General features: G+C 35.8%; 2 protein-coding genes across 2 annotated transcripts; one reads left to right on the top strand and one right to left on the bottom strand.

Annotated features, from left to right (window-relative positions):
* Nucleotides 1-3155: 3155 nt before the first annotated feature.
* On the top strand, nt 3156-9192 carry LOC133205943 (zinc finger protein 490-like). The gene is made up of 3 exons (XM_061341839.1): nt 3156-3231; nt 6572-6668; nt 7161-9192. Exons 2-3 carry the CDS (start codon nt 6593-6595, stop codon nt 9158-9160), a joined length of 2076 nt encoding a protein of 691 aa, XP_061197823.1. The 5' UTR covers nt 3156-3231; nt 6572-6592; the 3' UTR covers nt 9161-9192.
* A 1193-nt stretch (nt 9193-10385) lies between these two features.
* On the bottom strand, nt 10386-13065 carry LOC133205944 (lipoxygenase homology domain-containing protein 1-like). Its single transcript, XM_061341840.1, has 3 exons — nt 12960-13065; nt 10850-10970; nt 10386-10756 (listed from the first exon to the last, which is right to left on the bottom strand). Exons 1-3 carry the CDS (start codon nt 13057-13059, stop codon nt 10582-10584), a joined length of 396 nt encoding a protein of 131 aa, XP_061197824.1. The 5' UTR covers nt 13060-13065; the 3' UTR covers nt 10386-10581.
* Between the last annotated feature and the right edge of the window lie 1599 nt (nt 13066-14664).

Here is a 14664-nt window from a genome sequence, read left to right as displayed (position 1 = left end):
TTATATATAAGAAGGTTTAATGTCATGCAAAAATTAGGAAAAATAATGGTGCCCAAAGGGAATTTCATGGTAGCTAATGAAGATTCTGCAGAGGGAACTCTGCAGATTATGAGATTCACGGGCAGTCACTTAGCAAATCCTGCATCAACATCAGCATATAAAAGCCCCTGAAACTGCAGAGCAACTTGACAGTACCTTTAGAAGACTTCTTTGAATTTACGCAGCTATACAGGGTAATAAAGTTTCTGAATTTTAAAATATAAAATTAGCATATTAGAACATGACTACAATAATGATAGAGATTTTAAGAAAGAAAATCATATATTATAATGAGAGTAAAAGAAAGAATAGAGGATCTGAGAATCCATGTATTTCATTCATTCTAGATTACACATGTTATTTTAAAGGATGTAAGTTTTGATTACTTTCAATTATTTCAATTTCAGACCTTTAAATCCAGGACACAGCTCTCTTGCTCCCTACTAGTGAGAAAAATCCATTCATTCATCAATTAAAAGCTGGATACTCAGACTGTCTGCAGAACCTTATTAATTTTTTTAATTGCCAAGTTAAACTATGATATTTGCCATGAATATTATTCAAATTACACTCTTATGGGCATGCATACTATACAGTGAAGAACATAATTTTTTTATAATCGTTGGGCTGAGGTGTCTGACATTCAAAATTTTTGGGGGAGAAAACGCGCGACGACCTTTTGTAAATAAAATATCGCACATTTCACTGTATTATAAAACAAAAATAAACAACATACAATTAAAATCATTTTTGAAATTATATAAAAAAAGAATGTCAGACACCTCGGCCCATTGACATCTCGGCCCAATGACACCTCGGCCTTGACTGGTCTGGTCTCGGTCCATACATAAGACACCTCGGCCCAAGCAAACTTTTATAGAAAGTATTACATATTTCCAATCTGCGATGTCAATAAAATTTTGACCAAAAAAAGTAAACAATCAAGATTATTTTTACTACTAAAAAGACCTTCCACGAGCTACATGATTGACGATCATCAAGGAATAAAAAGACAATAATAATTTGAAAAGTGCTAACAGATAAACAAACAAGATGCCGCGGCGCATCCTTTGGGAGTCTCCAGTGCGTGTCATATTGGTGTCATTAAGGGAATAATTACGAGCAGGCTTAATCTGTTAATTGTGAGACAGTCATTCAGAACATTTACATCCATTTATTTCTTAAGAATTTCACTTACATTAAAAACTAGTTTGAGCACTGATTTTTTTTTTTTAATTTTATTTTAAGCTATCTTTATCAAACTATGATTTTAAATCATTGAACATGATGAAATGAAACATACGATGAAGTTCAGATCAATAATGCAATTATTTTACGTACTTAAACTATTATTTTATACGATTATTTATACTGACATAAGTTGAAACAATAAAATGTCCTTCCTTTTTTTTGTTTTTTTTTTTGTTTTTTGTTAATGCAAGATTAATGACCGCAACCATATAGCAGAAATTCTCGCATTTACAAAAAAGTTACGGTTTAAATGATGTCCATATATATCTTTTCACGAATTATCAACCCATCTCAGATGTTTCAGATCGTCAGAGAAGTAATGCAAAATGAAACGATAAAATTCCGGCAATTCTTATAGAAAGTCAAGATCATAAGAATGTTGATATATATCATAGTTTCACTTAAGTGTATATATTGGGGATTTTCCACAAGAGATAGATCTATGTTAGTTAACGTGCTGATCTGATTTGCTTAGGGAAGTGAACCAATTTTCTATTATAGAACCCCCCCCCCCCTTGACTTTTATTTTAAAAAATCATTTAACCGTCAAAAAGAATAATTACATCGATAATAATAACAATTCAGACAATGGATTAATTTTTTGAACCAGACTTGTCGAAATTTTGAAATCACTGTCAGACATTTGGTCTGACAAAGTCAAATGTTCTGTCGGACCGGACAAAGTTTTGTCAGACCAGATACATGTACCTTATTTTGACGCTGAGAAAGGAAAATAAATAACAGCACCAAAAATGCCCTTTAATATTTTCAACAGCCTTCAATCTCCTAAGTTTCTTTTCTTATGATAGAGAGTCTTTAATAAGAGACATAAATAACATTTTTATGTCTTTCCTGTAACAATTTAAATTGACCATCGTCACTACGCCGCACACACCGTCACACGGCCATCTCTTCTGTGTTTATGACCATCAGTTGCGCATCCCGATCCCGACCTTTTTTAAATTTGCGTCACGCTCGATTTTTTCAAACGGTCATTTGGACCGACGTTTTCTTAAAAGTTATCAGTCCAGACAAATTTTTACCGGCCTTGCCGACAGGACCGAAGGATTTCGACAAGTCTGTTTTTCCATCATAAAATTTCGCTTGGGCCGAGGTGTCTTTTATATGGGCCGACATGTCAATAATCTTGGGCCGACCTGTCAGGGCCGAGGTGTCAGACGTCACGGGCCGAGGTGTCGTTGGCCTGAGATGTCTGTCTACCAAAATTTTGGCCATGTTGACAGGTATGCTTTGGATACAATAAAAACATTTCCTATAGCACACATGCAAAAAAAACAAAACAAACAAACAAACAAAGAACATAGCAAACTGCCAAAATCCACACGTACATTAAAATATGACACCTTTAATTACAGGTTACAGGTACATTGGCACGAACCCACTCAGAGCGAACATGTAATCGGGGCGAACCCATCCGTTACCACTTCTGCCTGACAGCCCAAATTAAAGGGAACCTTTAACTGGATTATTCAATATCATATGTCATATCAACAATGAAAAGCAAATAAATAAAACTGGAAAACTTACTACTTGTGAACGTGTATTAGTTTTGCTTCCTTGTAAGTCAACCAGGAATTGCCATTTGCCACATAAAAACAAAATCTTTACAAACATGCAATTTCCGAATAAAGAAATAAGTTTTTATAAATTATATTACAAATAATATTTTTAATTCATTTTATATCAAAACACAAATTATATATCAAATAAGAATTAAATATACTCAGAAAAAATACAAACATTTCGATATGTCTGAGCGGGGACTTTTTACTTAGTGATTCGGGATCGTGCTTCACATCGAGTGACAGAAACTCGAGAGAAGACATGTAACTGTCATTATCCTTCGATTTAGGATAGTTAGATACAATTTATGATATTATCATTTAGCAACTGTTTAGGAATGACCACTGTATCGCTGTTGTAAGTATTTAAACGGTTAAGGAACATTATGTCATAGATGTTTTGCTTTGTCTGAGGAAATTCGGAATTTATCCACTGTACAATTATATGGAATGAGACACTCTAGAGTTTCCATGGCTGTTGTGCATTAGCTTTAAATCTTCCCCGAAAATACAGTTTCATTATAACCCTAGTAAATAAGCATTTAATTTCATATTGGTCTTCATTTTATTTTAACTGTATAATAGATTAACAGATAAATATTTTTTTTTCTCTCTTGCTTATTCAACTTTCAAGTGATACCAGGGAACTATATACAAACGGGATAGGCAACTCTCGCGATATCTCGTAAGTTGCGGGATTTCTTAAGTCACTTTTAATTAAATATATCTCTTTTGCTATCACATATTTCAGAAGAAGACTTTAATTTATCTATCAAAAAATCATTCAAGATTTGTAATTAGCACTGTTTTTACTCCTTATTTTAGAAGTAATTACGTTTATTCAAAAATCAGTGCGTGCCCCTGATCGGCCGTATTTCAGAGAAATCGCCAATTTTGGTGGTTGTTTACTTTATATCTAAATTATTTTAAAATATTTGCTTTAAAATTTATTAAATATCCATTCTGATACACAAAAAGAACAGATTACATTAATCAGAAAACAAGCTTTTTACAGGGAAAAAATGTAGTTTGAAAAACTTGCAATGTTGTGTGTGCCGTTTTGGGTAAATAAACATGGCGCTGAAGGAGTTGCCTACTGTTAGTATAAAGGTCCCTGGTGATACATACTGAATCAAACGTATTTTACGTGATGAAAAGAAATTAATTGATGAATTCAAAATCCACTTATCATTGATTTAAATTGCTTCAGTAAGATTTCGTACATGTACCATAATTTTGACAATGATGATTGCATATATTCTTGAATTTGGGTTAAAATATGTATAGTTAGTCTTGAGGAATGATATTTGCAACAGGATTAAATTACTCTAACTAGTTAGAATAATCTGTGTCTCGGGACAAGCCCTCACCACAGTTAGAATGCGTCCCATATACTTGCAATGTAGCAAATCGGAGCAGTCCCCCCGCTCCGAAATGATTTTGAAGTATACAAAAGGAGTCGCACTGAAAATAACTACCAAATTAATCATAACAAACCTTTTTGAGATTGTATACAAGGGGTGATCAAAAAGTTCGCGAACTATCTATATTTACAAAACTACAATTCAGATCAGAATGAAATTTGGCACACATATAGTCATACGCATGTTCTATAAATAGCAGGTGTCATATAATGTTTTGCTCAGTGTTTGTGACGTCACAATGTGAAAATGACGTCAATATGTAGGTGAGTTGTGACAAAAAATGGTTGACTCGGTCGTACTCAAGCAACTAACGGCTGTAAAGTTTAACGTATATCTTGGGAATTCCTTTGCAGTAGAATATGATAATTTGTACAAGGTTTATGAAGACAAAAGACTTACCAGAAGTTCAATCATTAATTGGATTGATTGTTTTAGTGAAGGCTGGAGGATGGTTAAAAATGATGTTTGTTCTATTGCCCAGCGAAAGCAAGCCAGGGAAAAGATGTGTCCTTAGTTGAGCAATTTGTTATGAAAGATCGCCAAGTTACAATTAGAAAAATAGTTGAAAGTCTTAACAATAATATAATTATTAAATCCCTAAAATATCGTTTACTTCAGACTTTAAACATATGAGATATGATAAAAAGAGTTTGTCCATACTTTATCCACATTGGATAAACGACATTCCCGAGACAGAGGACTCGGGTTTTGATGATCCCCATGCTAATTCTGGGAAGGGGTGTCCTTATCCGCCCATCCTATTGCCTAGATTTGCCCATTTCTGACAGATGGACTGTTCTTGTTATAAAAAATAACTTGCATGGTAAGAAATATAAGACTCGGAAAAATCTTTTTGCTTCTGTGAACAGTACGCTACGGAGCACATCACGTGACCGCCTGGATCACATGATTCGCGCATGGGCAGAACAATGGCAGATATGCATTATAATCGGAGAGGACTACTTCAAAAAATAATGAGCACTGAAACCTCATTTTATTTCTTTTAAGGAAGTAATTCAATTAGTTCGCGAACTTTTTGATCACCCCTCGTGTGCCTTTTAACCTAAAAAATAATCCATATAAAGACAAAAATTCAACTCATTTTCTCAACGTTTTTTCTCGCTTCAAATTTATACACCATGTTGACATTTGGAACTCTCTGGATTGATCATAGTAAATGCACTGAGTTCGAGTTATCGCCTGTGTTTATTTTGCTACATTGCCATTTCACGGAACGAATTCTATCGTTAAACTGGGTCCGTAGGACAATATCATTTTAACGATACAACTTTCTATCCATACCCTAACATCTCAGGTAGTTCTTTGATGCTAGAGGTAATGCATCCTCTCCAGCCACAGGTTTTGTGTCAATTCTAATTCCACTAAGAATGGACACAGAACCTGTGATGAAGGTATTAAATAATAAGTACTACCAAACTAGAATATTCTGGGCAATTGCAGTCATTATTATGTAAACAAGTATGAAATATTTACATGTACCGGTATGTATATGTGCATTTGCTTTAAATATTTTGATATGTGGCGGTTAGACGGTTTTGATTGCTGGTGGCTAGATAGCTCAGTTGGTAGAGCACCTGACTGGAGATTCAAGGGGCCCCGGTTTGAATCCCGGTCTGGTCCATCGCATTTTCTCCTCTCCTGTAATATTAAGTGTCGTGCCATTCCCTGGAAATGACAGGTGAAAGACTTTCCAGGAAAAAGCCTGGGTTGTTGTCTTTAAGGGTCGAGGACCTAAAAGGAGGGAGGAATGTGGCGGTCAGATGGGTTCGATCGCCGGTGGCCAGATAGCTCAGTTGGTAGAGCACCTGACTGGAGATTCAGAGGGCCTGGGTTCGAATCCCGCTCTGTTCCATCCCATTTTTCTCCTCTCCTGTTACATTTTGTGCTGTGTCATTCCCAGGAAGTGACAGGTGAAAGACCTGCCAGGGAACAGTCTGGGTTGGTGTCTTCAGGGGCAAAATCTTTAAGGAGGGAGGAATGTGGTGGTCGGATGGGTTTGATTGCTGGTGTTCAGAAAGGTCAGTTGGTAGAGCACCTGACTGGACATTCAGGGGGTCAGGGTTTGAATCCGGGTTTGGCCTGTCACATTCTCTCCTCTCCTGTTACAGATATATAATTAATAAATCAATACTTTATGTTACTTAACTTGTCCTATTGAAATTTTGATCAATATAACTGCCCTTATATGTATATGTAAAATAACACCACCTATGACAAGACACCAGTGCTAAAGCTGTTATCTTTTCTTTTCAGACACTCAAGTAAAAAATCACAATGGATAAGTTCATATGTGGTATATGTTCAGAGGAGTTGAACAATATCTTGTCTTTCCTACAGCACAAAGTCAATCGTAAGTTTCAAATGCAATAATAAACAGCAAAGAGACAAAGAAATTCATCTGTTTGTACCTCATAAGGAGTTGAATTACATGTAACTTATGTATGAACCAAAGTAGACAGACACTATGGTACCCGTACTTAACCATTCCAAACAAATGAACACATGCAAAGACAGAGATGCCATGATAGTCATTAACAAAAGAATTTTTTAAGCTCTGCTAATAATGATATTTCATGATACTTTGGAAATGCAGAGAGATGCATCTGTATATATTTTTGTCCATGGCCGCTTTTCTTAAAATGGAATCAGTAAATAAAGATAAATAGCATTCTTAATACATATCATTCACCTCCACTCTATGTTTGATAAAACCTTGAGGAGTTCATCATATATTGACTACATGTAGTTTGTACTTGAGAAAAAAAAGTCTGAACTAAAAGCTATACAAAGAATGTGTACCTGTACTTATTTGAGTTAGTAATGTTGGTCTAATTATTTCTAGATGTAGGTCCTGGCAGCGCTGTTGGATGCAACTTGTGTCAGTTATCCTACACAAGACAAAACACACTGAAGGAACACTATAGGAGAAAACACAGAGTCAACATCCAAGCAACGACAAGTCAACTTAAAGGAAATCGACAGAGTGATCAAGTCTTACCTACTGAGGCACCGAGAGACAAGGTCAGTAAAAAAGCAAACAATGATATAAAGTCAGTGACAGGGGCTAACGTTGAGGAGGCATCTCAGGTTGTTGATGAAGATGAAAACCAGGCAAAAGTTGTGTCAACTGATATTCTTTTGAATGATATTGATGGTGAAATTGACAGTACTTCTAATGGAAATGTGAGAAACATTTATATTCATGTGGAACCTTTAATCCAAGGGGACACAAAGAGTCATAGTTGTGTTGGACTTTCCAAAACTGAAAATCAGGTCAATAATGAAGATACTGTGAAACAACTGAGAATAACGGAAGCATCAGTATCAGAATATCTTAATGCCACAGACTTAGGAAGTGAAGACTTACAAAACAAGGACATATCTGGTCTGTCACAGGGTGTAGAAACCTTTGATGGGTTTTCTGGTGTTGATGGGGGAACGTCTTTCGCTACTTCATCCAATGAAGAGCAGATTTCAAGAAAACATAAAAGTGATGACTCTGCAATGGATACAGACTTGTCTTCTGATGAGTCTGAACAATTTAAGGAAAATTCTATTCCAACAAGCAGAGAGGCATCCAAAGACAGTGTAGAAGGGAACAAATCAACATCAGATTTCAAGGAAACACAGGAAGGGGATTACTTTTTTATTTTGTTTATGGAGGAAAAAGAAAGTCAATCAATGGGATATGGGAAGATGTTGTTGAAATGTTTACACTGTAATTATACCACAGATTTCAAAGCCTCTCTTTCGCGGCATATGAAAAAAGAACACCCAGATATGATTAATTTGCATAGCAAAATAAAAATTGTCATGCATGGAAATGATTCAAACCTCAAAGATCAGAAAGTGATGAAGATGTCTGAATACAATGCAATGCAGGCAAGTGAACGAAGAAAGAAAAATGGAAAGAAAATTCGAGGAGTGGAGACTCAGGACATGGTGGGGAATTTTACCTGTGGAGTTTGTTCCAAGGTATTCAATAGACTGAGGTACCTCAGAAAGCATGTGCTCACTCATGAAAACAACCAGCAGTTCCTCTGTGATGAATGCGGTAAAGCTTTCAAGACTAAGACTTACTTGGCAGCTCATCGCAAAACTCACAAGAAAGAGGCATACCAGTGCAGGCAGTGTGATTTTGTGTCAAGCCTCGCTTTGGCTATACATACTCATCGCCAGATTCACACGGAAGGAAGTGTTATATGTGATATTTGTGGAACAGCATATTCTGACAAGTCCACATTGCTGAAGCATAAACAAGTTCATGACATGTCAAGGCCATATGCTTGCACTTTTCCTGGATGTACTTTCAGATTTAAGACGGAAATGAGATGTAATGCTCATATAAAGAATCACAGTAATGCTCAAGGCCAATTTAAGTGCCATAAGTGTAATTATGTTTTTCGATATAAACATCACTTAAAGAGACATGAAGCCAAAAAACATGGTCTTATTACAGCCTGTGAAAAATCTAAAGAAGAAGATAAAGAGGATTCACTAAAATCCCTGGTGATAGAAGAAATTCATGAGATAGACTCTGTTAATTTGATAATTGACCCTGAAATTAACAGAGACCAATTTAATTTACAATCTGCCTTACAAAATAATTCCCTTGTCATAGCAACAGATGAGGAAGGTAATGCTGTGAACTATGAGGTGACTGATATAGCCCTGAATGTCCAGTACCACACCCTCATGTCTGGGACAGAACTGACCTGTCAGCCAGATGGACATTCCATGCTGATCCCCCAGAACGAGTGTAATCAGGTGATTGTGACAGATTCTATAGACCCCCCACCTGACACAGAGACAGTAGTCTGTAGCTCTACTGCTGCAGAATGACACTATCTTATAATAAAAACTGTCAGAATCTCTTACTGTGTACATTGTGTTGGTACTCCCTGGTAATTAAGATTTAGCTCTACTGGTGAAAGACCAGCAGAAAAGCTTAGGTAAGGTGTTCCTTGTCTGTTTGTAGTTGACACACTACTTATCCTTTAGTTTTGGTCCAATTTCAATAGAAATACACATATAGACTACACCAAGATTATACATGTATATGTAAGTAATTAATTCTATAATATTGATTTTTGATTTGGATAATTGGTGTTGCAGTGGTCACTAAACATAGAAATTCGGGTTAAATTCCTCCAAAACACTACTCTTCACAGTTTTGTTTTGAATCCAATAAAACTTGGAACACAGGTATACATAACCAACGTACACAATAAGTATCAGTTTTGAATTTGAGAAGCAATGTTGCAGTGGTTTCTGTAGTAATATGTGAAACTCAAGGTTCTTCTTTTGTTGCCCTTTATTATAAACCAGTAGAGCTACATCACATCAGAGTCATCATTAGAGAGACATGTAATTTACTTGCTTAAGGGGATAATACATTTTGCTATTTAGAACTCCATAAAGATTTGTATGAACAGAAGGTATTGCTGAACATGCCAACAGGGTTATTTTACACTTGAATACATGTATTTAATTTAAACTCTACAGTTTCTAGCAATACCATACTAGGGCAAGGACATTCCTCTAGCAAATGTATTAATAATTTGTCTAATTTAGTATTTATCTTTTATATAAACAGACTTCTTTCACAATGTCCGTCTCATCTCTCTGCATGGTAACCCTTTAAAGATATTGGAGGGTGAAATATTTTTTCCAGAGTTCACAGCAGTATTTTTATAAATAAATTGTAAATGTAATGAAATTGAAATTGCACAGTCAAATATAATGTTGAAGAATAATAAATCATAAATAAAACAGTATAAAATACATGTGTATTTAGAATGCATATGTAAACAAATAATTTTTTTTTATTGTGTTACACATGATATAACGGTTCCAGCATTGCAGTAACCTGCTAACAAGGCGCGGAAATGTCATTTTCTGCAGTAATGAGTGCCGGAAGCTCAAAGTTAATGAGAAAGCTAGAAGGTACATAATTTTTGCAGATTTGAACATATGTCTGAGGCTCTTTCTCAAGATTTAAGATGCATTCATATCACTTTCAAGTTACAAAACCAAGATTTTTTTCGTTTTTTTAACGAAAGGGTACAAGGCCATCGGGACAGAGGCGTTAGGTGCGATCACACCCCCTTTTTGAAAAGAACACTCGAATATAACATTGTAACCAGTTATTTAAAAAATAAATTGATCGAGAGTGGGTACCCCTCCCATGCATGTAACTCGCACTTCTTCATGATAGAATGACTAATAAATATCAACATGGCGCAGAGCTCCCCTTCCTTTAGTTACAGTGGCCGTGGGTGTAAACCCCTCTCGATTTTGCCGTCTCCCTTGTCCATCGCTAACCATTCGTGGCACGGGAAGTGCCAGGACATATTCTCCTGTGGACAAGCGATCTCCACTTTTTCCAAAAACCAGTCTGCATTTTCTACCCCGGCCTCCAAATTATCATGACCAATACTGTACAAATTAATGGACACGTTGTAATAAGACGTAGTTATGTAAAGTTTGTAAATTATCATTATCTTTGTCAGTTAATGTTGCTTTACTTACGTTATCTTTGAGAGTTTTCCTATTCTGTCGTTTGATTCGATAATGAACTCATCTGTTTTCCCTAGCTGGAAGTTCTGATCGTCCCGCGAATCACTAGCCATGTTTCTTAGTTGTATACGACCTGGAATTGATGTAAGAATCGAACATGATAAATGTAAATGCTTTTAAAAATCAATGAATTATTTCTAGCAGTACCTCCAACTTACAGGGAGTATACTATTATAATTATATGTAGTATTTATTGATAATATTTATCGAAAACAATAGAATGGATTATACCCAGGTATCTGAAATTTAAAAAAAAAAATGTGTTTGTGAAACACTGATGCCCCCGTATGGCAGCTTATGGCGAAGGTTAAAGTTTCTCAAATGCAATTAAGTCAAATTCCAAGGTCAAGAGATCAAAAATGTTGTTACCCAAAGGATATACCTGGTAAATATGAAAGCCCAAGAACCAATCATTCAAAAGTTATGGTTAAAGATAATGTTTTCTAAAAGTGGGTCAAGCGCCAAGGTTAAGTCAAAGGGTCAAAATTAAAGGTACGCAGGGGAAAACCTTGTAATAAGAAACACACATGCAAAATATAAAAGTCCTACCAACAACTGTTCAAAAGTTATGGCGAAGGTGTAAGTCTTTCAAAAGTAGGTCAAACTCCAAGGTCAAAAGGTCAAAATTGTTGGTATCCAAATAAAGGTCTTGTCACAAGAAATATACCTGTGAAATTTGAAAGCCCTAGTGCTAACCGTTCTGGCCAAGGTTAATTTTTTAAAAATGGGTCCTACTCCACAAACCATAACCTGTTCAAAATATAGGTTATATGCAACTACCAATTAAAGCCTGTCTGGTAGTGTCCATCCCTAGATGCATCATCAAAGTAAGTTCAAACTAATAGTTGCTAGGGATTATCCGGCAAATGTAGGTAAAATTTACTAATTTAGAATCAGAAGCAAGCATCGCTAGATGCATCATCTCCGTAAGTTGTCACCATAGGGTTTATAGTTATTTGGGAATGGACCTTCTCCAAAAAAAAACTTTTAATTAACTTTAGCACTCACCCGAAAAATGAAGGTCCGATCCAGAATCCGAAGAAGTGTGGTAGTGTGCATCCCGGGATGAGATGCATCATCCATAGAAGTTAAGTAACATGTAAATGAACCTACTCCCAAAACTTAATCTAGTAAATCTTTCATAAAAGTTTGGTCGGATACAGCATCCGAAACAAGCCTGGCAGTGTGCATCCATAAATCTATCGTCTGTGCAAGTTTGGTCACCAATGTTAGTTACAAGGGAATGGATTTACTCTAAAATCTTCAATCTTCTCACTCTTCTGTAAATTATTGATCAGATCCAGCAGCCAAAGCAAGTCTTGCACGGTGTATATCTAGATGCATCCATGCAAGTTTGGTCCAGGTAGAGCTATAGTTACCTGGCATGGACTTGTAAAACTTTAACCGGAATACCGACGCCAGGAATATAGTATAAAACATTTCTTGTTGACTGATTTATTTTCATGAAATTAAGTTCCCTCAGACTTCAAAAAAAAATTCTAATTATTCACAGACTTTTTAGCCGTGCTTGTAGATAATGAGCTGATTTCTGGCTTTTCTAGATTTTGATATTAATGACTTACAGATCAAGTTTGAGTTTCATGTTGATTGACCCATTTTCACAATTGTTATTGCCCATAGACTTAAATAAATTCTAATTATTCACTGGGTTTTTTTTCTGGACTTTTTCCTATGTGCTTGTAGATGATAAGTTGACAACTGATTCCAGAAAATAAAGAAGCAAAATGATAAAGCAACATGATGAAGCAATATGATATTCTATTTTTGTTTCCTTTCCACCCATTGTTATTTTACGTCGTTCAAATATTTCAAGCAGAATGCAGGCGAGGGGTATTTTTGTCACACTAAACACATCTATGTACATCTAGTTCTTAACACTAAAGGTCAATCGTAACTTGCAGATTTGCTCCTAAGCTACCATAGGATGCATTTAAAACTGAATGTACAGATAAAATTCAGAGACACATACATTGTATACATGTACGCCACATTTTCGCTATCGGGATTTGCCCTGCCCTTCAAAGTTAATAAAACATTATACCCGTACTCCCTTCGTCACCGTGAAGTGTGATGTATACGTTCGCCTGAGTCGCTCCCCCAAATTTCCGCCCTGTGGTAACTTTTATGTGGAAAATTGTCATTGTGCAGCTATATACCTCCTTGCTATCAAAACAAATTACTATTGGGGCAACACTTCTTTCTTCACCGAGCCAGTACATGTATACTTATCTCTGCATGCTATTTACGATATCTATCTTTATGTTTGGAAAAACATATCATGTGGGTTTAAATATTCTACAAGTATATTTGACAGATGTGTTTTTATTTGTTTTTCAATGAGAAGAGTCATCACTGGATCGTTGGCTGCTTTAAATCACCTTAATGAGAAGCGGAACATACCTTTAATTAATGACTAATATTATTTTAGTGTGTGTGTGTTACAACATGTGACTTTTGCATAGTACTCTTGCTTCAGGCACATAGCATTGCTTTTCAAAGCCAGAAAAAAAAATGACCAGAAAAAAATGATTATAAAAATAAGCAGAAGAATGAAAATACAAAAATTAAAAAAAAAAATGCCTGAAAACACTTTGTTACCCCCCCCCCCCCCCGCCAAAAAAATAAATAAAAAATGAAAATTAAAAAAAAAAACAAGCACATAAAACGGAAAACCTAAGTAGGTGGGAGTTGGTTGTAGGTGTTTCCGCTCTCTCTTTGACCAAAACAAAACAATGGCTACAATAACTTAGTAGTTTTCGACCATACTGCAACATAAAGTGGGATGAAGGTGAGGGCAACTAACTTTTGAATAAAAATTGCCATACCGAGCTGTTAACTGTTATAGAGCAGATCCCCATCTCCCACCTTACTGCGCTGATATGCGCTGACTTACATGTAACTATGTTAAGTATTGAATACTCACTGAACCCAGCTATGTATAGTTCTGAACACACACTAAACTTATGTCAAGTATTGAATAATCACTGAACCCAACTATATACAGTTCTGAACACTCACTGAATCTATGTGAAGTTTTGAATACTCATTGAACCCAACTATGTATAGTTCTGAACACTCACTGAACCTAACTATGTGAAGTATTGAATACCCACTGAACCCAACTATATACAGTTCTGAACACTCACTGAACCTAACTTTGTGAAGTATTGAATACTCACTGAACCCAACTATGTATAGTTCTGAACACTCACTGAACCTAACTATGTGAAGTATTGAATACTCACTGAACCCAACTATGTACAGTACTGAACATCCACTGAACCTAACTTTGTGAAGTATTGAATACTCACTGAACCCAACTATATACAGTTCTGAACACCCACTGAACCTAACTATGTGAAGTTTTGAATACTCACTGAACCCAACTATGTACAGTTCTGAACACTCACTGAACCTAACTACGTGAAGTATTGAATACTCACTGAACCCAACTATGTACAGTTCTGAACACTCACTGAACCTAACTTTGTGAAGTATTGAATACTCACTGAACCCAACTATGTACAGTACTGAACACCCACTGAACCTAACTATGTCAAGTATTGAACACTCACTGAACCAACTACCTGCAGTATTGAACACCCACTGAACCCATCTATGTACAGTACTGAACACCCACTGAATCCAACTATGTACATTATTGAATATTCACTAAACCAACTATGCACAGCATTGAACACTTACCGAACCTTACTATGTACAGTATTTAACACTCACTGGACCAA

This window comes from Saccostrea echinata, unplaced genomic scaffold (genome assembly GCF_033153115.1).
Source record: "Saccostrea echinata isolate AGI-Se365-2 ecotype Australia unplaced genomic scaffold, CSIRO_AGI_Sech_v1 ptg000054l, whole genome shotgun sequence".
NCBI classification, from domain to species: Eukaryota; Metazoa; Mollusca; class Bivalvia; order Ostreida; family Ostreidae; genus Saccostrea; species Saccostrea echinata.
This window is presented reverse-complemented; position numbering and strand designations above follow the sequence as displayed.

Bases quoted from the DNA above. Each gene is read 5' to 3' on its own strand.
- LOC133205943 (XM_061341839.1), top strand. From the start codon at position 6,593: ATGGATAAGTTCATATGTGGTATATGTTCAGAGGAGTTGAACAATATC. The intron at 6,669-7,160 runs GTAAGTTTCAAA...AATTATTTCTAG, and splicing joins CCTACAGCACAAAGTCAATC to ATGTAGGTCCTGGCAGCGCT.
- LOC133205944 (XM_061341840.1), bottom strand. From the start codon at position 13,059: ATGACAATTTTCCACATAAAAGTTACCACAGGGCGGAAATTTGGGGGA. The intron at 10,971-12,959 runs GTATAATGTTTT...CATCAATTCCAG, and splicing joins CGGTGACGAAGGGAGTACGG to GTCGTATACAACTAAGAAAC. The intron at 10,757-10,849 runs GTAAGTAAAGCA...TAATTTGTACAG, and splicing joins GGAAAACTCTCAAAGATAAC to TATTGGTCATGATAATTTGG.